Source organism: Microcaecilia unicolor, chromosome 2 (assembly GCF_901765095.1).
Source record: "Microcaecilia unicolor chromosome 2, aMicUni1.1, whole genome shotgun sequence".
Taxonomy (NCBI): domain Eukaryota; kingdom Metazoa; phylum Chordata; class Amphibia; order Gymnophiona; family Siphonopidae; genus Microcaecilia; species Microcaecilia unicolor.
In genome coordinates, this window is record NC_044032.1 from 251,116,963 (window position 1) to 251,140,556 (window position 23,594).

Here is a 23,594-nt window from a genome sequence, read left to right on the forward strand (position 1 = left end):
GCTGCAATCAGCTCCTTCCCTCCAGGTGTGGGGTCCTTTCCCAACATGATACAGAAATGATATCACAGACACTGTACATATTAATCAGAGCCCCATTCTGTCTGAGAGGATTCTGTGATATCATTCTCCCTGAAGTCTCGGGGTAAATATATCAAGATGAAGAAGAAACGTTGTCAAGGTTAATATTGTTATTTTACACAAGACATTGGCATGTGAACTTTTCCTACCTCCCAAAGTGCATTGTGGGTGCAGGCCTCTGCTCGGTGACTGGCCAATTAGACTTCTGGGGCTGGGTGCAGGGGCCAATCAGGCTGTGACAGATCAGAGCTAAAGGGCAGATGGGAAAGTGTCTTGATTCTGCCTTATACCTTGACTTGAGAAGAACAGCCACAAAGGTTAACAAGATCTTTGTATGGTAATTCCTGGTGTAGCATTTGTCAGAGTGGTGCTTCATTCAGGCTACTTTGAAGCAGTTTAGTTCTCTTATTGGATCTAGGCCTTGTGGGTGGAGATTCAGGTGTATTTGTGTGCCTGTCAAAGAGGGTTATAAAGAAGGCTTCAGAGTGCATAGTTCTCCCCCTTGATCTGGTTATGCAGAGAACTATAACCAGGGACACAAAAGACAAGAGTGAAGGCTTTGCAGTTACTTATTTACCTGGTCAGGTGAGCTTTGCTCTCAGGGGAAGGGCTGTAAGGGAGCAGGGAACAATGAGGAAATCAGGCAAGAAAATTTTGATCTGGATATGAAAAGAAGTGCAAGTGAAATTGGGGAAAAGAGTAACAGATTTCTCAATTGTATGTATTTTTCCCTGCTCTTCTCCTTTTCTGTTTCTCACTTTGTCTCTTCCCTCCTTTCTCACTCTTTCTGCAGTACCTAGATGGGTAGAGACTATGGTATTAGATATTGATAGCTGCATATTGTAAATATACAAGAGATAGATACTTTAAAGAAAAATGGCCTAATCCCATAGACACAGATGTTTATATTGCAGATAACTCAAAGCTCTATGGAAAAGTACTGTTGATAAATAGATGAATTGATAGACGATAGATGTATACATTTTAATTTATTTCAGAATTTATAGAGTAATTTTCATCAAAGTGCTTTACAACAAATTATTCCAATTATAAGTCCTTGATACAAAGCAGGTACCAGAAGCAATGGAGTTAAAGCAGATAATTTTATACCAGGGAGCCTGTGTGGCAGAAACATATACAATAACTTATCTGTATTTTATCAAGGATATTTGTGTATATATCTGCCTTTCTAAATCATCCCTGTGAGGCATGCATGCACAGTTATATCTGTTTTGTGGCTCATGCAAATGTGCTGTACATTTTTACATACTTCTGTTCATAGTTTATAACACACGTGGATGAGTCACAGCTCCACTAAGAGGCTAAGCTGGCACATGCTTTTAGATGTGCGTAGCCCAGGCAATTATATAAACACCTATTTCTGCATATAAAATGCTATTTTAACACTCAGAAATGTGACTTAGGCAAGTTCATAAGCAATGACAGAGGGAGAAGCAGGATCTGAATCCATGCTTTTCAGTTCTCAACCCATTTCTCTAATCACTCTCTCTTCATATGGGCGCTCCCAGGTTTTGAACTGAAAACCTTTGGACCTCTAGGCAGTACCTCTTCCACAGATTAATTGGTACATGACGGATATAGGGAAGGGTAAATGCTGAATGGATTTTCAGATGATGAATGTACGGAAGGATGATTGATGAATGGATTGTTAGATGATGGATTTATAAATGGTAGCAGAATAAATGGGATTGCTGGATGTATAAATGATGCACTAATATATTTATGGATGGATGGATGAATGAATGATAAATTGTTTGGTAGACTGATTAAGGGTAAGCCAGCTCTAAGGGTAAGCCAGCTCAGATTTGTAGAAGATTATTAGTTAATGGACAACATAATAAATGATGGATGGATGGATAAATTACTGTTTTAATTTTGTTTTGAGTGCAGGAGTAGCTTAATGGTTAGTGCAGTGGGCTGAGAATCTGGTGGAACTGGGTTTAATTCTCACTGTGACTCCTTGTGGTCCTGGGTAAGCCACTTAACCCTACATTGCCCCAGGTACAACACTTAGATTGTGAGGTTACTAGGAACAGAGAAAGTACCTGCATATAATAATAATTAAAAAAGGAAACTGCTTTGATCATACCATTAAAAGGCAGTATATAAAATCCATTATCCTTTAAACACTACAGTATTCAATCTGGTTAGTTTTCAGTGGTGGCAGTGATTGATTTATTTTTAATATCTTTATTTTTTATTTTCATATATAACCCAACACCATAACACACAATTCCATATTTCCATAATTGTCTGGGTACTGCATAGACAATGCTAAAATAAAGGACTATCTATAGATCATAGGATCAGCAAATACTCCTTTTCAGTACAGGGCTATCTATAGGTCATAGGGTCAGCAAATACTTCTTTTCTATATAAGTACTAGTGCCTGGTGGTCTCCCTTACTCAGCTCTGGCAACCCCCAAGGCTAGTCTCAGAGTGTTGGACGACCTCAGGAGGGACTGTTGCTTTTTTGTTCAACACATCTTGTATAATAAAAGATTTGGCTTGGGAAGAGATAGGGAAAGATTTCAGTGGATGAGAGAAAATGGGCTGCTTAAGATTAGGGACTTTATAAAGAATGGCAGAATACTAACCAGGAATGAAATAGATAATCAGTGCCACCCACCTTCAAGAGTCTTTTCAGTACTTCAGGTGATCTATTACATATCATCTAGGAAAGGACAATATGCCAGAGAGCTAGCTACAGTAGAAGACTATCCTGCTTATAATCGAACGAGAAAAACGCCCAAGTTCCGACCTAAATCGGGAGATGGGCGTTTTTCTCACAAAAACAAATAAAGCGGTATAATCGAAAGCCGAACTTTGGACGCTTTCAACTGCACTCCGTCGCGGATGCGGACAAAGTTGACGGGGGCGTGTCGGAGGCGTGGTGAAGGCGGAACTGGGGCGTGGTTATCACCCGAACAGAGATGGGCGCCTTTCGCCGATAATGGATACGTTTGTAGCTAGAATTTAGGGCACTTTTCCTGGACCCTGTTTTTTCACGAATAAGGCCCCAAAAAGTGCCCTAAATGACCAGATGACCCCCAGAGGGAGTCGGGGATGACCTCCCCTGACTCCCCCAGTGGTCACTAACCCCCTCCCACCACAAAAAAATGATGTTTCACAACTTTTTACTTTCACCCTCAAATGTCATACCCTCCTCCCAAGCAGCAGTATGCAGGTCCCTGGAGCAGTTGTTAGGGGGTGCAGTGGACGTCAGGCAGGTGGACCCAGGCCCATCCCCCCCCTACCTGTTACAATTGTGCTGCTTAATGCTTAGTCGTCCAACCCCCCCAAACTCACTGTACCCACATGTAGGTGCCCCCCTTCACCTCTTAGGGCTATAGTAATGGTGTAAACTTGTGGGCAGTAGGTTTTGAGGGGGATTTGGGGGGCTCAACACCCAAGGGAAGGGTGCTATGCACCTGGGAGCTCTTTTACCTTTGTTTTTGTTTTTGTAAAAGTGCCCCCTAGGGTGCCCGGTTGGTGTCCTGGCATGTGAGGGGGACCAGTGCACTATGAATCCTGGCCCCTCCCACGAACAAATGCCTTGGATTTATTCGTTTTTGAGCTGGGCGATTTCATTTTCCATTATCGCTGAAAAGCAAAAACGCCCAGCTCACACCTTGGCGAATAACACATGGGCGTCTATTTTTTTTGAAAATACGGTTCACTCCGCCCCTTCACGGACCCGTTCTCGGAGATAAACGCCCATGGAGATAGGCGTTTCTGGTCGATTATGCCCCTCTTATATATACACTTGGCAGGGGGGAAGGGGGGTGATAGCGGGGTTATACAAGATACTTATAGAAACACAAATCAAACAAGGGGGGTGAACAAAGTGGAAAACAGAGTCAGGCTTAGTAGTGTCACAGCAGGGGTGACAAGAGATTTAGTCTACCCAATCCATGAGCTCACACTAGTCTACTACATTTAGATACACAATATGTTACCCTGACTGTTATACATGCATGCAATAACAATATGAATGATTTTTTTTTAAACACTGGCCACAGCTTTTAAAAAAGTATGTATAAACAGTGTGTCTATATATATGGATAGGTGATGGTGTGCTCTCTCTCTCTCTCTCTTTATATATATATATATGTGTGTGTGTGTGTGTGTGTGTGTGTGTGTGTGTATGTGTGTTTGTGTGTGTATATATATATATATAGATATATATATAGATAGATAGATATAAATTGAGCCACAGGACGGGCAGCCAAGCAGGACCAGTCAAGAGCAAAGAAGGGAAATGCCTGAGAGATTTTTAGGAGTGACCAAAAATGGGGATAAGATTGCTTGGAATGGAATTCGGGTGGGAGGGTATTCCAGAGAGAAGAAGCCACTGCAAAGAAAACCGAGTGATGGGTCAATTGTAAATGAGAGCAGAGGACAGGGGGTATGGGTAGTTGATAGGCTAAGGTGGTATGGTAATTCAATAAGGAGCCAGTGAGCATTAGAGGGCAAGAAGATGAATAAATAGCAGCATTCTAGTCATTTTCTTGGGTACATGTGTAAATGACCTCTCCTAGAATTCCAACTAGTGGAAAAGTGTGCACAGTGGTCTGCCGCGGGCATGCACATGGGCAGAGTGTAAATGCACATGCGTGCTTTATATAATATTATCATTTACACATGTTCATGTGTACATCTAGGTGCATTTACACTGGCTATAGAGCTGGTAAAGTGGTCGCACTTAGATGCCTATCCAGCTTATAATTGAAAAAGAAAAACGCCTATATTGCGACCCAAATCGGGAGATAGACGTTTATCTCACAAAAACGAATAAAGCGGTATAATCGAAAGCCGAATTTGGACGTTTTCAACTGCACTCTGTCGCGGATGCGGACAAAGTTGATGGGGGCGTGTCAAAGGCGTGGTGAAGGCGGAACTGGGGCGTGGTTATCGGCCGATCAGAGATAGGCGCCTTTCGCCGATAATGGAAAACAAAATATGCGTTTTTAGCGAGAATTTAGGGCACTTTTCCTGGACCCTGTTTTTCCACGAATAGGGCCCCACAAAGTGCCCTAAATGACCAGATGACCACTGGAGGGAGTCGGGGATGACCTCCCCTGACTCCCCCAGTGGTCACAAACCCCCTCCCACCACAAAATATGCCGTTTCACAACTTTTTATTTTCACCCTCAAATGTCATACCCACCTCCCTGGCAGCAGTATGCAGGTCACTGGAGCAGTTATTAGGGGGTGCAGTGGACTTCAGGCAGGTGGACCCAGGCCCATCCCCCCCCCCACCTGTTACACTTGTGCTGGTAAATGGGAGCCCTCCAAACCGCCCCCCAAACCCACTGTACCCACATGTAGGTGCCCCCCTTCACCCCTTAGGGCTATAGTAATGGTGTAGATTTGTGGGCAGTGGGTTTTGAGGGGGATTTGGGGGGCTCAACACACAAGGGAAGGGTGCTATGCACCTGGGAGCTCTTTTACCTTTTTTATTTGTTTTTGTAAAAGTGCCCCCTAGGGTGCCCGGTTGGTGTCCTGGCATGTGAGGGGGACCAGTGCACTACGACTCCTGGCCCCTCCCACGAACAAATGCCTTGGATTTATTCGTTTTTGAGCTGGGCGCTTTCATTTTCCATTATCGCTGAAAAACAAAAACGCCCAGCTCACAAATTGTCGAATAAAACATGGACGTCTATTTTTTTCGAATATATGGTTCGGTCCGCCCCTTCACGGACCCGTTCTCGGAGATAAACGCCCATGGAGATAGACGTCTTTGTTCAATTATGCCCCTCCATGCGTTCTCTGCTTCTTTCACTAGAATTTTATAAAGAAAAGTAGGCGCCTACTTGTCATTATAGAATAGGCTTAAAATAGGCCCCATAACCAGCACCTATAGTGATTGCCTGTAATAGAATTACAACTTTTATGCAGGCCTGAATTAAACAGGGCTTTTTTTGAGGGGGTACTTGGAGGTACTGAGTACCGGCACCTTTTCTGTTGTCTACTAAAATTGACCCATGGTCCTCAAGTTTTATTGAAAAAGCTCAGGCTCTACACACCAATTTTGCCTTGTCATAGATTCTGTGACTGGTTGCAGGGGGCTTAGCTATTGTGGGGTGGGTCCCTCAGTGATCACCGCACCCCTGAAGGGTGGCCTAGCATTTGAGTACTGGCACCTTTTTTGCTAGAAAAAACACACTGGAATTAAACCACTTAGCTGTATGGATGTGATTGAACATGGTCACTATGCATTTCGGTAGTCATTCAGCCCTTGCTTCAACCTAATTCCACCCTGGCACAATCCATTAGGGCCAAGGTGATTAGAGGGATTGTTGCCAGCATTGTGTGGATAGTTCTGTTGAAAATCCATAGATAGTGACTGCTAAACATACACGTCCTTTTGAATATTGGGCCCAATGTGTTTTGGATTTCCCAAAACGTCTCACACAAAAGGAGATGCAGATGCTCTTAACACCAGCAGCAAAAACAAAAGGGAACAGCACCAAGAATCTGGAGAACTAGAGGTAACTTGAACAAAGTTTATTCACTTTAGTAATTGTGCCTGACATAGCTACGACAGGTGCAATTGTTTAGTTCAACAAACATTGTTCAAGTTACTTCTAATTCTCCATATTCTTCATGCTGTTCCCCTTTGTTGTTGTTTTTTTCTCTCTAAAGTTGCCTCTGTCTTGGTACAGCTTGGATAATATGTAAACTCATCTTACCAAAATCTCTCATCTCTGTTGAATCTCTGATTACTGTTTCTTCCTCCTGTCCATCAGTCTAGAATATGTACCAGCCCACTAGCTGTTCACGCTGTTTGACTGATGCCCAAAGGTATAATGCAAGCAGTTTTCCAGTGTTGGATTAAAAAAAATCTGATGATGAAGCACATGCAACTTTGTGAACAGAAAAGATTTCAAAGTCCTTTTAGATTTTGCTTTAAATTTTGTGCATTTCCTCATAATTGCTATTGTTTGATCTTTCCTATGTTAGTCAATGGAAACATATGGCTTGATGATTGTTGCGGTTGTCTGGGTCTTGCCGCGTCTGAGTGAGTGGAACCGATGTTTCACCCATCGTGCTGTGACTTTCTTCAGGGTATACTGTGGGGTCTGCAGTTTGTTTATAATAGTACTACTACTACTTATCATTTCTATAGCGCTACTAGACGAACACAGTGCTGTACAGTGGACATAAAGAGACAGTCCCTGCTCGACAGAGCTTACAATCTAATTAGGACAGACAAACAGGACAAATAAGAGATAAGGGAATTACTAAGGTGGGAAAGATAAAAATGGGTACTGAACAAGTGAGAAAGGGTTAGGAGTTAAAAGCAGGTTCTCAAACCTGATTAGTTGGCGTTTGAGGTGCGGTTTCCTGCCAAAATTCAAATTTGTGACAAATGGACTTCCACTCACCTAAAACCCCAATCAAGTTTGAGAATCCGCTATGTAAAGACAAACTGTAGACCTCAGAATACCCTCTAGAAAGCCACAGCAGGATGGCTGAAATGTCAGCTCCACTTACTCGGTCATGGCAAGCCCCAGACAATTGCAACAATCATGATGCCGCTATGGAAGCCTAAGAGAACATGAAACTTATTGTATCTGTATTGCTTGCGATGTTGTGTCATGTCCTTAGCCACCATCATGAGAAAACCTGGCATGCCTTTGATCTTGCTTCTTGTGGGAGTCTCCTGTATCCTTGCTAGTGACTCTGTCCAAACAAATTCTTCAGAAAAAGAAGACAAGTTCCCCCTCACCCTTTCCAGAGGTAAGACAAACGTTTGTTTGGAAACCCAACACTAAAATGTGCGTGGATAACTCTGGCTCCTGATGAGAGCTAAATAGGAGGAATAGGTCTGTGCATAATAGCATCTTTATAAAAATGGGAGGGGAAGGGGTAGGGAGAGGGGCTATGCATGGTGGATCCTTGAGATAGCTAGATAGGGAAAGCATAAGAAGAGGCTGTGTAGGAGAAAGGTTGGATTTCAAATAGAAGATGCTTACACTCGATGCACTGCTGGTCTTTAGTCAACACAACCAATTCTAAGCTATCGAGCTGAATATAGCACTTTTATTGTATTATTTCCTATTATGCTAACTAATTTTTCACTTTTCCCTTTAGGATGGGGAGATGACCTATACTGGATCCAAACATATGAAGAAGCCTTATATAGGTCAAAAACCACGTAAGCATCCATTCCTGTTACCTCTGATCTAAGGTGCAAATGATGACCTTCTGAAAAATGTTGAGGAGGATAGTGCCAGGGCCCGAGTAGCACCATCTATAGCAAAATTTAGGGTCATTCAAAGGGGATACATGGATTACTGTTCTAAAGTAAGAAATACTTATCCCAGAATAAATTTCTCTTAAATCTGTACATGCAGCTGTATATATGTATAATTAGCACCTTTTTGAAAAAACTATTTCTCTGTTTAGCCAATGTACACAGGTAAATCCATGTGCAAATGGCACTCAAACCTTGTAAAACTGCCTCCTAGGTACTTTCAGTAAATGTAACTCTCATAGACTTTCAGCAACCCACTACCGGCTTTCACATCATGACTGGTTTCAGGAATCTCTGGTGCTTTAGAAAGAAACGATTCACATGCTTGTCTCTCATCTCTTTCCTAGTAACAAGCCACTGATGATTATTCACCACCTGGAAGACTGCCCGCACAGCCAGGGTAAGAGGGTTTCCCTTGTAGAACCTACAAAATAGGTATTTTAAATGTGAGGAGCACAGACTTTGATGAAGGAACCAAGGTGCATTAAACCTGAGACACAGGAGTTAATGTACTAAAGATTTAGATGGCCAGTTTTTAGCTGAGTAAATCTAACCAATTAAATACCTGGCCTTTCTGTCTACTTTTGTGCAGTTAAAATTGCAAACTACACAAATTTAGCTGTGCAAAAAGAGGCTGTCCAGAGGTGTTCACAGGTCAGGATTTTCATATTTATAGTTACGTGATATTAAGTGCTATCCTATATAATAATTCTCATCTCCAACGTTCTGACCTGCCTGGGACTGTGGCTCCCTCGGAGTTGGTCAGGAAGGCTCCGTAGATCAGACTGACATCACTGGCCGCATTATGACGTGACTCTAGCAGACCAACTCCAAGGGAGCCACGGTCCCAGGCAAGAAAGCACGTTGGAGGTGAGAATTACTGGTAGTGCTGCTGAAGGAGCTCCGTCGACGATAATGGTGCCGCAAACACCCGCCCCTCCCCCCTTCTGTCGTTTCAGGACCCCCCCTCCCACTCCACCCATCTCTGGCCCTCCCCTTCTTAAGAGCTGGCTGCTTAAAAGTTTTTACCTCCTGCACGCAGGGACGCCGCTTCCGTCAGCCTTTTCTTTCGCTTGTGTTTCAGCTGTTCCTGTGGTCCCGGACCACAGGAACAGCTGAAACACAAGCGAAAGAAAAAGCTGTCAGAAGCGGCATCCCTGCGTGCAGGAGGTAAAAACTTTTAAGCAGACAGCTCTTACGAAGGGGAGGGCCAGACAGGTGGGGAGTGGGAGGGGGGTCCTGAAACAAAAGGGGGGGGTCAAGAATGACATGGGGGGGTCCTGAAACGACAGAGGGGGGAAGGGGGTCCTGAAACAACATGGGGGGAGGGGATTACTGGAAATCCACTGGAAGGGGAGGGGCGGGTCCTGGAACTGGAAGGGGAGGGGGGTCCTGGATCAGTGGGTAGCGGGGGGAAGGGGGGTCCTGGAACTCGGAGAGGGGGGGGGAGAGGCGGAGCGTGAAGGGAAGAGGGGGGATGGGAAGAAGTGGAAGTGGGGTCCTGGAACTCGGATGGGAAGAAGTGGGAGGGGGTTCTGGAACTCGGACAGGGGGGAAGGGGGGAAGGGGAGGGGAAGAAGAGGGGGAGGGGGTTCTGCAAACTCTCGGTCTCATACACTCTCGGTCTCACAAAGAGTCTGTGTATCGCACACATACTCTCATACTCGCTCTCTCTCACACACATTCTCTCTTTCACACACACTGTATCTGTGTGAAACACACTCTCTCTCACACTCACTGTCTCACATACGCACTTTCACACACTGTCATTCTCACACACACACACTCTCTCTCACAGTCATACTCACACCCAGTCTCACTCTATCTCTGTCACACACACACACACACACTCTCTCTCACAGACATACTCACACCTAGTCTCTCTCTGTGTCACACACACACACACACACACTCACACAGTCGCTCTCTCTCACACAGCCACTGTCAAACACACACTCTCTAAAACATACACACTCCGAGGAAAACCTTGCTAGCGCCCGTTTCATTTGTGTCAGAAACGGGCCTTTTTTACTAGTTAGTTATAGTTACCCATATAAGCTCAGCTATAAAATGGCTGCTTTTCCTAGAGGAGCAATGGGAGTTCAACCTGTCCTATATGACCTGGAACGCTGGTAAATTTGATAATACGCTTCATACTGATGTAATCCCAGTCACTTGAATAATAGCTTCTCCGATTAACTGGATAGGTTGCTGTCATTACTGGCTTGCTCAGATTTGGTGAGATTGTGATCCAACAGGGTATTTTTGGAACCGAGTTTGATGTCCTGCAGGCATTTTTCATTTTCCTGTATCTTATCACAAATAATTAACTCAATATGCGTGATGTGAAGAAAAGTTGAACTTCTTGAATCATAGACCAGGGCTTCCTGCACCTGTCCTGGGACCACAGATCCAGTCAGGTTTTTAGACTATCCACAGTGACTATGCAGGAGATAAATCTGCATGCACTGGGGACTCAGCACTTCCAAATTTACCTCATGCATAGTCGTTGTGGATATCCTGAAAAACCAGTTGGCCATGGAGTCTCCAGCACAAGTTTGGGAAGTCCTGACCAACTATGCCAGTAGATTAAGACCTCCAGACCATAGGTCCATGTCCTTTTTCTCTACTGCAGTACTCCAGACCTTTTAGATCTCTTGCTTTGGCCCTTACTTTGCCATCATTCAGGTTCTTCTGTACCTGTTCCATGCTATACTCCTCACTCCCCCTATTACTGAGGATTCTCCACACCTAACTCATGACTAACCCCTCCCTCCTCTACCATTAAGGGTCCTCACTGGCTGTTCCGTGATTTAAAACAAATCAGAGAAAATATTTCTTCACTCAGTGTGCAATTAAACTCTGGAATTCGTTGCCAGATAATGTGGTAAAAGCGGTTAACTTAGCGGGGTTTAAAAAAAGGTTTGGATAGCTTCCTAAAAGAAAAGACCATAAGCCATTATTAAAATGGACAGGAAAATTCACTGCTTATTTCTAGGATAAGCAACATAAAATGTATTGTACTATTTTGGGATCTTGCCAGGTATTTGTGACCTGGATTGGCCACTGTTGGAAACAGGATTCTGGGCTTGATGGCCCTTTGATCTGTCCCAGTATGGCAATACTTATGTACTTTGTATTCTGCTGCTGCTGAGAATCCTCATCCCTTGCTTCTCCACCACAGAGCAATATGGTATCTGTATCTGCCAAGGCTTTACTCCTTGCTGTTTCACTGCTGAGGATCCTTATGCAATTCTATAGTGTTCTTGAATTCTGATACCACCTTTCCTTCAGCATCTGCACTGATATCTGTTCCATTACCAATTTAGTGAACGTAGGAAGCATTTAATCCATATACACAGCATGAGAGACACCCATTCATCACATTTTACCCTGTGTGATTTTGGCGTTAATATATTAAACTACATTTGAAAATGATATATCTCTTGATATTTTTTATTTCAGCTTTGAAGAAGGTATTTTCTGAAAACAATGAAATCCAGAAACTGGCAGAACAGTTTGTAATGATCAATTTTATAGTAAGTAGATCAGTATTAAATGCTTCCAACAGCTGAAATGTTGCTTCCAAAGACTCTGAATATAACTTCTTTCTCTTTTTGATTGTTGTGTGTTCCCCTCTACTGTAGGTAGATCTTTTGAATTAATGTTAAATTGTATGGGTTGCTCTATGAATTCTAATTTGTATTCGTTGTTACTTTGCTTTGAGCAGATGGGAAATAGAATGATTGATTTGTATATGGATAGATGGAGAGCTAGATGGACTGGGTAGAGATTTAGATATTTGGATATAATTATTCACCTTACCAATTCCAAGTTCAAAGTGAGTTACAAATTCAGGTATAATTGTTAGATCCATGTCCTGGGAGAAGTGGCTTACAATTTGCTAAGTTGCATTATAACAGTAGAACACGTTATTTGCTAATAAGACAGCTTAACATACAAATTTAGACCATAATGTATGTTAAATAATAATGACCAGTGGAGAATACAACTCATTTATTTATTTTCTACACTTCTAACCCACCTACAATTAAGTGGGAAACAATAAAAATCCTAATAAAAATATAGAAAATATACATCACTTACACACTACTGCACAGTACCATCAATAACGCTACCTTTGCATAAGGTATCATCAACCACCAGCAAAAGCCTGTACAAAAAAATGTCTTCAGAATCATTTATTTGCTCAGCAGAGTGAAATTTTTCACCTCCTGTGCCATGCTTCCTCTAAGGAGTGTCCTGGTGTGTGCAATTGTTTTTTCATGTGAGCAACAAGTTTAAAAAAAACAACAATTTTAGAGCACCAGTATTAGCAATGCATGTCTGTGTATAGCACAAAGAAAAGTTTTTGTGAGCAACCATGTAAAATCTGTGAACAACACTCCTAAAATGTATGAGCAATTGCTAATGTTCTCCGTTTAGAGGGAACATTACTCCTGTGGGGTTTATCCAGCTATTTGCTAGCTAGATCCTGCTGAAAACTGGCTGGATGGATGCTAGAAAATGGATGGAAAACTGGAAGCAAATTTATGGATAGATGAGTAGAGGGATAAATAGATAAATAATGGAAGGATGGATGGATAGGTGGAGAAATAGATGAATTGATGTATAGATGGACAGATTGATGCTGAATACATGAATGGATTGAAAGATGAATTGAAATTCAAGGACTAGTAGATGCCTGGATTGGTAGATAGTGGTTTTCTGAATGGATGGATCCTGTAAAATGTATTTATTATTCTGTAATTTACATTATTCAAGATTTGCATTGCCTGTCTTTGACTTGTTGTTTTAAACTTGCATTTCTAGAGAAAACTCAGGAGCTCCTTCTCATGTAAAACCCAGGAAGTCAATAAATTGAGCAACCTGGTTAGCACACATACTCTGACTGCTTCTTCAGTGCACACTATGGCTTACTGAGGATTGAATTATTGTGTAGTTACTGTTGGTGTGAAACACTGGTCACGTTGACATATTCTGCATGGTTTGCTGCTTTTGGTTCTCACATCAGATGAACTCATTGTTTTCCAGACAATGGTGGGTTCAGGCTTTGAAAGGCACTTAAGCTTGCTGTCAGTCAGCTCCCCTCACCTGCCTTCCCCAGATCCCTGATTCTGAAGAACATGAAACTGTAATGGAAAGCTTTCTTTCCTTTCTGCAAAGCCAGGTTGAGACATTTTAGTTAACAGAGTTAATGTCTTGCTTGTATATGATCCCCAGGACACTCAGGGGGAGATGCATCAACCAAACGTAAAAGAATCTAAAACGTAAAAGTCCTTAACGAATTTGAAAAAACGAAGAATGCACTAAAAAAACAAGTCACACATGTTCGGTGCGGAATTGTAAAGTAGAGTGCATTAAAGAATCATTAAACTGGTATAATCCCCGTCGATAATCAGCCCCTAAAGCATGCGCAGAGCACAAGCATTATGCTGTCTGCTGTGCGCATGCCACAAACGTCAAAACAACAACAAAAAAAAAACCAACACAAACACATTGCATTAAAATAAAAGGATTAAAAAAAAGGATCGGGAGGGGGCAAAGGCGCTCATCAGGAGCGTCCTGTATGGACAGCCTTGCCCCCCCCCCCCCGCCCGAGGTCCCCGCTGCTCCCCGCTTCCCCCTGCATGAAAAATCAAAATTTAAGCAGCCCTGGCCCCCCTCCCTTCCTCTCTTCCTTTCTCTCTACTCTTTCTCCCACAGCCCCGCCCCCCCGAGGTCGTCGCCGCCGCTCCCCCCCTCCACCGGGGCCCCCTCCGTCTTACCGGGCCCACGCAGCGCCTCTCACCTCTGTGTGAAGGCGCTGCACGGACAAGAAGAACAGCTGATGCCTCTTCGCCGAGTCTTCGCGTCTCTCCTTTCCTCCTGGGCCCGTCCCCGTCTGACGCGTTAGTTGATTTGTATTTGAAATAGCTTACTAATATAGACACTTTTGTTCTAGTATGAAACACCAGACAAGCACCTTTATCCTGATGGGCAGTATGTGCCAAGGATCCTGTTTGTGGGTGAGTGATTGGCCACTTTCAAGATTTACAGTAGGGAATCACCTCTGGGTCACTGATTTCAACAATTGAATTAGCTCATTGGATCAACACAGGGATACAGCACTTCTCACCACTGGGCTACTGGTTTCATGAGGCTGGAGACTGCACAAGGACACCCAGCCTTTCACCCTGAGGTAACTAGTTTTAGGGGGATGGATGGTTCAGGGGACTGACAGAGGGATGCCAGTCTTGACGGGGTTGATTATTCAAAGTGATTTAAATAGCCAGGAGAGGCTCCCAGCCATTTAAATCATTTGTTTGGGGCTAACCAGTATATTCAGTGACACTTAACCAGATAGTTCTGCTAACCACGGGTAGCGCCTAAGCTGAAACTGGCTATTTTGTGGGCGATACGGAAGCAGAATTGGCAATTATTTAGTTAAATGCCGACATTCAGCAGTTAACCAGATAAATAGGACCGCATGTGACACAGTCCTATCTTTATTCGGGTAATTTTTGAACACCGCACTTAACTGGATATGTTTATCCAGTTATGTATAACTGCATATTCCATGTCTGTACCCAGACATGGCTCTGTATTGACTATCCAGGGATACTGCCAGCGGCCAAAAAAACGCTGACCGCCACTCACTGAATGTTGACCCCGACACATCCAAGTAACTGATTTCTGTTGCACCTGAAAGGAAACACAAACTGTGTCTGTCCTGCTAATAGTACTACTACCATGGCTTTTAATTTCTAAAGCACTACTAGAGGGGCACAGCACTGTGCAGAGAGAGAGAGAGAGCCCAGTCATATGGAGCTTACAGTCTAGTTTATAGTTTTATTAAACTTGATATACCGCTCTAACTGATGAGCAGAGCAAAGCGGTGTACAGACTAGATAAAAAACAATAAAAGGAACTATGATACCAATAGGACAGCACACCAAGGGAAAGAAGCAAGGTTAGGATAGGTGGGTCAAACCTTATAAAAGGAGGAGAGCTGGACTGTTATTGAGACCCTAGTCTACCATCATCATAGGCCTGACTAAAGAGCCAGGCCTTTTATTCACTCTTAAACTTTATAAAAGAAGGATTACTACAGAGCGATAGGGGGAGCCCTTTCCAAACAAAAGGTGCAAGAAAAAAGAAAGCCGAGCGGCTGGCAGATTTGAGCTGAGCTGATCTAGGACCAGGGAGGAACCAAGCAATAGTCATTCAGTGTCCACAGAAGCCTAAATGGCAAATAGGGGATGGCGAGGCAAGATAAGTATTCGAGAGTGCCTAGCCGAAATGCTTTAAATGTGAGGGTTGCTAGCTTATGGGTTATTCGTTGATTGACCGATAACCAATGATGGACTTTTAATTGTTATATCTGTTGTCCTACAGACCCCTCTTTGACAGTGAGAGCTGATATTACTGGAAGATACTCCAACCGTCTCTACGCCTATGAGCCATCTGATATCAATCTGTGTAAGTATGATAGAGCCTCCACTTCTTCTCTTTCACTGCACACACAGCCCCTGGCTATCTGTTCCTAGAGCAAACACTGGAAGGGGGGAGGGGGCAATGGAGAACAAGTTATGTATTAAAAGGAAGTAAGCCAAAGTGATGCTTCTATACATCATGCACCCCCTAGAGCCCAGATCTGGGTTCCTTATAAAGTAGGTGCAACATTTCCAAAGGTCAGTATTCAGAAGCACTTTTGGGGTCACCATCAGGTGAAGATTAAATAAGCGTTTGCTTTTTCTTTTTAAATACATGCCTGAAACTGCATACATTTTGGGTAAACAAGTCAATGTCCATCTAAAATGTATCTATTTAGTAAAAACAGGAACAGGACCAAACTTTATCTCAATCAGGTAGTTTTAGAAAGCATTTTCACACATAAAACGGCATTTTCCATTCAGAAATGGCTATTTTAAAAAACAAATTCTCTAGTAACTTGTAAATTAATTTGACTAGGAGGAGGTGTTCCCAGAAGTGAGTTAGGAGTGGGATTTGATCTTACGTGTGCAATTTTATGTGCATAATATAAAACATAAAATTTGCACATTCCAAAAAAATGTGTTCATGAATTTTCTGTGGGGCAATATTCATAGAGTGTAAGTATACTTTCCCTGTGAAACGTGGTGTAACTTATGCACATACCCGCTGCACTATTAGGTGGCCTGGAATACAATTATCCTCTCTACGGTGCTATTCAACTGCTATCCAGACAAGTTTATCTGGCAGGGAAACCAAGTAAATAACCGGTGCGTTTTTTTCTTGTGAAAAAGGTGCCGGTACTCAAATGACAGGCCACCTTTCAGGGGTGGGGTGATCACTGAGAGACCCACCCCACAATTGCTAGGCCTCCTGCAACCAGTCGCAGAATCTATGACGAGGCAGAATTGGTGTGTAGAGCCTGAGCTCTTTCAGTAAATTTTGGGAACCATGGGTCAATTTTAGCAGACAATGGAAAAGGTGCCGGTACTCAGTACCTCCAAATACCTCCTCAAAAAAAGCCCTGCAAACAACAGCTCTAAGTTTAAACAGGTTGAACTTAGACTGCATATTAGGGACCAATGTGATCCCTGCATTTTAAGCCATGCACATAGAAATAGATTAGAGCTCATGCTGTAATCAAACATTTGCTCAAAAATGTATGCTAACATGGGAGAGCATTCTTGAAGCATACACACATAGACTTATGCTAGCAGCAATATCAATATACTGCCTAAACCTAAGTGGTTTTCTTATCAAGTACTGGCACTGTCCCTAATGGGCTCACAATCTAGTATTATAATGTACCCAGGGCAATGGAAGGCTAAGTGACTTACAGAGGGAATTGAACCTGGTTCCCCAGGCCCACAACCTGCTGCACTAACATAGTAAATGATGACGGATAAAGACCTGAACGGTCCACCGAGTCCGTCCAACAGTCACACTCATTATCAAGTCATGATTAAACCAACAATGAATGTGATGCAAAATACTTGATCATGGTCTCTCTTTGGCTTTTCTGGGACATAAACCGAAGAAGTCCGTCCAGCACTGTCCTTAGGTTCCAACCACTGAAACCCACTCCAGCCTATCCAAATCTGTCTTGTCATTTGTGGGACACAGACCATAAAAGTCTGCCTGGCACTGCCCTCACGTTCTAATTTAATGGAGTTGCTGTCAAAGTCCTCTCCAGCCCACCCTAAGCCGGACCCAGACCATACAAGCTTGCCCAGTACCGGCCTTGGTTATTCACAGCAAAAAATTGTATTGGCACTCAGAATTGTATGCACATGCATCATGCATATGTGCTGGAATCCTATTATATGCATGAATATTATTTTATCGGACTATATTATTTGAATGTTGGCAGTCCAGCACTTTATTCAGCCTCTTGTCTTGCTATTTTGTTTCCTTTTGATCCACCCCTTTCAACAAATCCAGAAAAAAAGTTGCAGATTCTTCATACTTGCAGTAAAGAGAAGAAACGGGTGTAAAATCCTCACTAACACCAGCCACAGAAGAATGAGCTAACCTTTTATTGTTTATTGTTCATTGAATGTGATATACCACTTTGTCTGACAGTGTACAATAACAGATTTCATTTAAGGAAAGGAATGCCAGCGTAGAAATAGGAAAATTCACAGGCACACAAGAGCAATTGTAGCTTCAATCAACATTCTCGTCAACTGATCAGACATTTAGGTGATCTTTCTCCGACTTGGCAGGACAGAGGTTGCCAGACTGGAGGAGAGACTTCTCTACTATGTTCAATGCAAATACTCTTCACACCGATAATACTGTAATGTGAAAAATAAACTTATATCAACATATGAACCAATGTTTTAAATAATACTCATCAATTTAACACATGGAAAAACCTTAGAGCCCTGTCCTGTGCATTTTAAAAACATATAGCAATGGACTTCAGGGCAGTTACTTCATAGTCTTAACACCAATGCTTCTAATAATACTCATCAATTTAACAAATGGAAGAAAAAAGCCTCAGAGCCCAGTCCTCAACATTTTAAAAACATATAGCAATGAATATGCCCTGAAGTCCATTGCTATATGTTTTTAAAATGTTGCTGACTGGGCTCTGAGGTTTTTTCCTTCCATTTGTTAAATTGATTATTATTTGAAGTATAGGTTAAGTTTATTTTCCACATTACAGTGTTATTGATGTGAAGATTATTTGGATTGTGCTGTATTTTCCTTTGACCTTTAGCTGTGCTCTACACTGATGCAAAGGAAAACTCTTACAACAATACCTTGAAAAGCTAATCTATGAAACTGTAGCAGAGATTTTAAATGCTAAACTATTCCCTAAACTACCATTGCTAAATCAACAGAGTAACAATATAAATGCACTAAGATTAACTATCAGGTACCGCATACAGTTCAAGCTTCTCCTACTAACCTACAAATGCACTCAATCTGCAGCCCCTCATTACCTCTCTACCCTCATCTCCCCTTACGCTCCTACCCGTAACCTCCGCTTACAGGACAAATCCCTCCTCTCAGTACCCTTCTCCACCACCGCCAACTCCAGACTCTGCCCTTTCTGCCTCGCCTCACCCTATGCTTGGAATAAACTCCCTGAGCCCATACGCCAAGCCCCCTCCCTGCCCATCTTCAAATCCTTGCTCAAAGCCCAGCTCTTCAATGTCGCTTTCGGCACCTAACCACTACACCTCTATTCAGGAAATCTTGACTGCCCCCAATTTGATTGACTGCACTTTTTTGTCCTTTAGATTGTAAGCTCCTTTGAGCAGGGACTGTCCTTCTTTGTTAGATTGTACAGCGCTGCATAACCCTGGTAGCGCTTTAGAAATGTTAAATAGTAGTAGTAGTAGTATTTAACTCTAAGTTGCTCATTTTCAAAGCAGATGAAGACCTCAAAATGTCCCCCCCAAAACACCCATCCATCTGCTAAAAATGTCCAAATCCTGATTTTGGAAAGTCAGTTTGGAAGTTTGGGGCATGTTTTGGGCAGGACTAGGGAGGACCCAAAAGTAGGACATCCAACAGCAATTTTCGAATGGGAAGAAGTGTCCATGTCTAAAAAGAAGGAATTTTTTTTTAATCTAGACCTGTTTTAGTAACGTCCAAGTTACGAAAAAGGTGCTGTGATTGAGCGGTTGATCACTAGATCGATTAAGGCATGACCCTTCCTTAATCTCCCAGTGGTTGCTGTCCCTCTCCCTCTCTCCTTAGAGCCTGGTTTTCCTTTCTGGTTTCACTTTATGTGGGCTGCAGGTATTATGGCCATTTTAAACAAAGCAGCTAGCAGGTCAGAGGGGTAGCCTAAGGGTTAGTGCAGTGGAATGCAGATTCAAATACCACTGTAACTCTGTTAATGTTTTTTTCTGGGGCTCCCTCTAGAAACAGAAAATTACTTACTGTTACTTGAAAATACAAGACACCTGCAAGCCTGAAGGCTATTGAAGTGGTGTACATTCAGTTATTGTAGGTGTTTTTCTGTTCCTGGAGGGATTACGTTCACAAAAACAAGAGTTACAGTGGAATTTGAACCAGTGTCCCTTGGTTTACAGTCCACTGCACTAACCACTAGGCTATTTCTCAATTCTTCAAGGATGCCGGTGTGGCTATTTTAATAAGAATGCTATTACAGACATCCCTGTGCTTTGTTTTCCCTGTTTATAATTTAAATATTTCAGTTTGTAAAATGGTTGTTCAGGATAAATGTGTACAGCATAAGGACGTCCTTCTCAAGTATTTTCAAACAGTTAATTTGAATGTCTTTTCTGTTAGAAAATTGCTGTGAGATGGATGTTTTTATGTTTCAAACGGTATCAAAAACCCCTTGCAGAATACTGGATGTAAATCAAAATATAGAACTGCAAGTAACCTTCCACATGTGTTGAAAGAATACCTTACTTGATAATCTAGTTTCTTTTGTTTAAGGAGGAAAAGGTCTCAAAAAACCCAGATGCCAAGACACATTGATAAGTCATAGGGCACACTGTAGGCTGAGCTCATCATAGACCTAAAAAACCTCCTGTTGTACTCCGATTATGGTAACATTATAGGCATGTTCCAAATGCACTCCAATTATGAATATACAATTTTTTAAATATAACAACGCATAAACATCCACATACATTTTTAAATCACACACATATTTTGCAAGGCTCCCATGTACCCATAGTTCAACCCTTATTACACCAATTCATTAACGATGGCTCACAGTCATTCAGCATGACCTGTTCAGTCGTTAATTATACCCAGCTGGTCTAATAATTGTCCGCAAGTTCAATCCACGGCGGGCCTTAACTCGCTATGTGATGATGTCCCAACTTGCAGAGACACTTGTGCTCAGTTTTTGTTGACTCAGATATTATTTGTCCTTTTACTGTCCAACTCGTATGAGTTGCAGGTCACTTTGGCGGGTACTGGAGCGCCACAAAACCAACAATCCGTGCTAAAGAGCAAGGATTTATTCAGTGCCGTTCCTCAATGCGAGACCACATTTCAGATATTCCTTCATCAGGAGGAACTATTTCTCCGAATCTAAAAATGAATGAAAGCATGTCCATATTCAACTCATTGTTATTACAACTTCAATTTCCATACACTTTACTTGTAATACGGCTTATGGCTGCTTACCTTCGAGAGTAGCGTCTAAGTCGGGTGTCCTTAGCACTGCCCTCTAACGTCACTACCACGTAACGTGCTTACACAGTTTAAATCCCCCACTCAGTTAATGATTCCACCAATCGCATCTTAGATCCATTCTACCTCAAGATTAAGCTTGGAGGAGAGGGGGGCATGGAACTCGGACGGCAGTTGAAGGAGGGAGAGGGGCATGGAACTTGGGGTGGTGGAACTTGGAGGAGAGGGTGGGCCGTGGGACGGGAGTGGAAGGAGGAAGGGAGGTAGGGGGTCATGGAACTCGGGGCCTGATTCTGTACTCACCTCCGGTGGCTGGTTCTGGCTTCCCTCCCCACTCACTTCCCATTGGTCCGCCCTGTGACGTCATCCCCAGGGCGGACCAATAAGAACTGTGTTACGAACCCAGGCATCCAGATGGAGGTGCAAATTATTATATAGGATTGTACACTTCCTTGAAAGGCCTCTCATTAGGCAGTATATTACGATTTTAATAAACTTGGAAATGTATTATACTGATCAGTAGGTGGTATGGCAGGCTGCATATTTATTTATTTATTTGCTACATTTGTACCCCACATTTTCCCACCTATTTGCAGGCTCAATGTGGCTTACATTATATTGCAAAAGATATAGTTATGAACAGAGTAAGAGGTTTGTTCTAAATTAACATATTACTATGTAAGAATTAAGGAAGATATGTCTGTGGAATAATTTACATAACACATAATAAAAAAAAAAAAATGATAATATACCAATTTCCAGTTGTCTCTTTCCATTGTTCCATTGTTCTTTTCCTTGACCTATTCCATAACGACACCTTGACTTTGTCTCGCTTAACTTCTCACAATGGAATCCATAACTGATTGTAACAAACTGCATTTCCATTATTTACAATGTATTGTAAGCCACACTGAGCCCGCAAATAGGTGGGAAAATGTGGGATACAAATGCAATAAAATAAATAAATAATATAATCAGTTTAGAGGGATTAGTAGGTGGTTGGTTTAGATACAGAATAATCAAGTTCTAAGGAGGATTCTTATTATAAGTTTTTTTTTTTTTTCAAACAAGTGTGTTTTCAGTAATTTCCTGAAGTTTGTTAAGTTAGTGTTATTTTTATAGTGTTTAGTGTTTGCATATAATATAGCTGTCATGCTGACACATTGACTAAGGTGTCCAGGGCACTGAGGTTGTGACCGTAAGAGTAATCTTTTCTCCACTCTGTCACTCAAGCCCTTTTAGTACAATGATTTCCTCTTGACTTTCTTACTCAGATTTATTCCTGATGTAGTGAAAAGTATCAGCACAGGAAATCAACATAAAACTACTGTGCTAAAGGGTTGTACAGTGGGCATGGAAAATGTATGCAAATTGCCAATTAAGAAATTGCTCCTGTTGCTTAAAAAAACATGTTAAAATCTAGCATGGTTTTTAAATTCTTTTTCTAATGCTGAATCTTTACTTCAAAATTGCCCAAGATTCCTAGTGGCCCAAGTGGGCCCTGGACTTTCCACTCCCTCCTTCCCCCCCACCAATGGAATCTCCGCCAAAATAATCCATGGGATTGTAGTGTAATCCCCCTCCTTGGACATCCTGGACTCCTCCCCCCCACACACCTTTAAATGCTGGAAGGGATGGAGTGATACCCACTTAATCCTACCTCCAGTGCTGCTATCTTCCAGTGTGGTGGCACCTGACCTTTACTGGTGCATTGCTTTACTAAATAAGGAAACACTTGTACTAAAACCACTAGGGATTATTTTTAGTAGTGAGGGTTGTCAGGGTGCTTGGTCCTACTAGACCACAAGGGGAATGTTGTGGATTTATGTAGGGATGAGGCAGGGAGTGCAGTCTGGCAGACTGTTTGTTTTTTCTTCTTCTTTATGTCTCCCTTCCGGTAATTACGAGTCAATCCCTGCTTTCATACTGACAAGAAGAGACATTTACTGTCACTGCAGCAAATGGATACGTATTACAGATGCAGTGTGTGTTGTTTCTTCTGCGAGTGCACGCTTTTTAATGCCAATGTATTTGCGTAATATTAGTTTACTGCATCAGGAGTAATAACAGTGTTCTAATATTACCCTCACTACATGGAGGCCTAAGGCTGTTATAGATCATGTTCTATCTAGGTAACTCCACTCCAGACTTATTAGTCCCCTTCTCAGCTCACAATTTCTCTCTCTCTTTTTTCTTCAGTGATCAGCAATATGAAGAAAGCTCTGAAGATGCTAAAGCCCGAACTGTAACCTCAGATACCCTCTGCTACCCGTTTTCCAAGAAACCCTTTTATCTTTTTTGTCTGGGAAACAGCTATATTTAAGAACTTTTGAAAATACTTAGAATTAGCTCAGTTGGCATTAGGTTGTAAATGTATTACCCAAATTTACTGTGTCTTCACCCGCTCCATCTGTGTGTTGCCGTTGGTGCTGTGGTCAACGATTTTTGCCATTTAGTTCCAGTGAATGTTGTTGTTGTTGCTGCTGCTGCAGTTAGGACTCCTTTCTCTTCAGTCCCACTAAGTATTATTGCAGCTGGAGTTCTTGCCTATTTAGTCTGAGTTTTTAGCCGTTTAGTTCCAGTGGGTATTACTGCACCTGGGGTT

At 42.3% G+C, this 23,594-nt stretch overlaps 1 protein-coding gene across 2 annotated transcripts; it reads left to right on the forward strand.

The window, feature by feature from the left end:
* Window positions 1-578: 578 nt before the first annotated feature.
* Window positions 579-23,586, forward strand: LOC115462384 (anterior gradient protein 2 homolog). 2 transcript variants are annotated; one of them, XM_030192393.1, is made up of 8 exons: window positions 579-663; window positions 7,714-7,845; window positions 8,200-8,263; window positions 8,710-8,762; window positions 11,828-11,901; window positions 14,328-14,391; window positions 15,761-15,844; window positions 23,189-23,586. In XM_030192393.1, exons 2-8 carry the CDS (start codon window positions 7,722-7,724, stop codon window positions 23,236-23,238), a joined length of 513 nt encoding a protein of 170 aa, XP_030048253.1. In that variant the 5' UTR covers window positions 579-663; window positions 7,714-7,721; the 3' UTR covers window positions 23,239-23,586. The 2 variants fall into 2 exon arrangements, with proteins under 2 accessions (XP_030048253.1, XP_030048252.1); XM_030192392.1 differs by lacking the exon at window positions 579-663 and adding an exon at window positions 695-795.
* Window positions 23,587-23,594: the final 8 nt, after the last annotated feature.

Bases quoted from the DNA above. Each gene is read 5' to 3' on its own strand.
- LOC115462384 (XM_030192392.1), top strand. From the start codon at position 744: ATGAAAAGAAGTGCAAGTGAAATTGGGGAAAAGAGTAACAGATTTCTC. The intron at 11,902-14,327 runs GTAAGTAGATCA...CTTTTGTTCTAG, and splicing joins TTGTAATGATCAATTTTATA to TATGAAACACCAGACAAGCA. The intron at 14,392-15,760 runs GTGAGTGATTGG...GTTGTCCTACAG, and splicing joins GCCAAGGATCCTGTTTGTGG to ACCCCTCTTTGACAGTGAGA.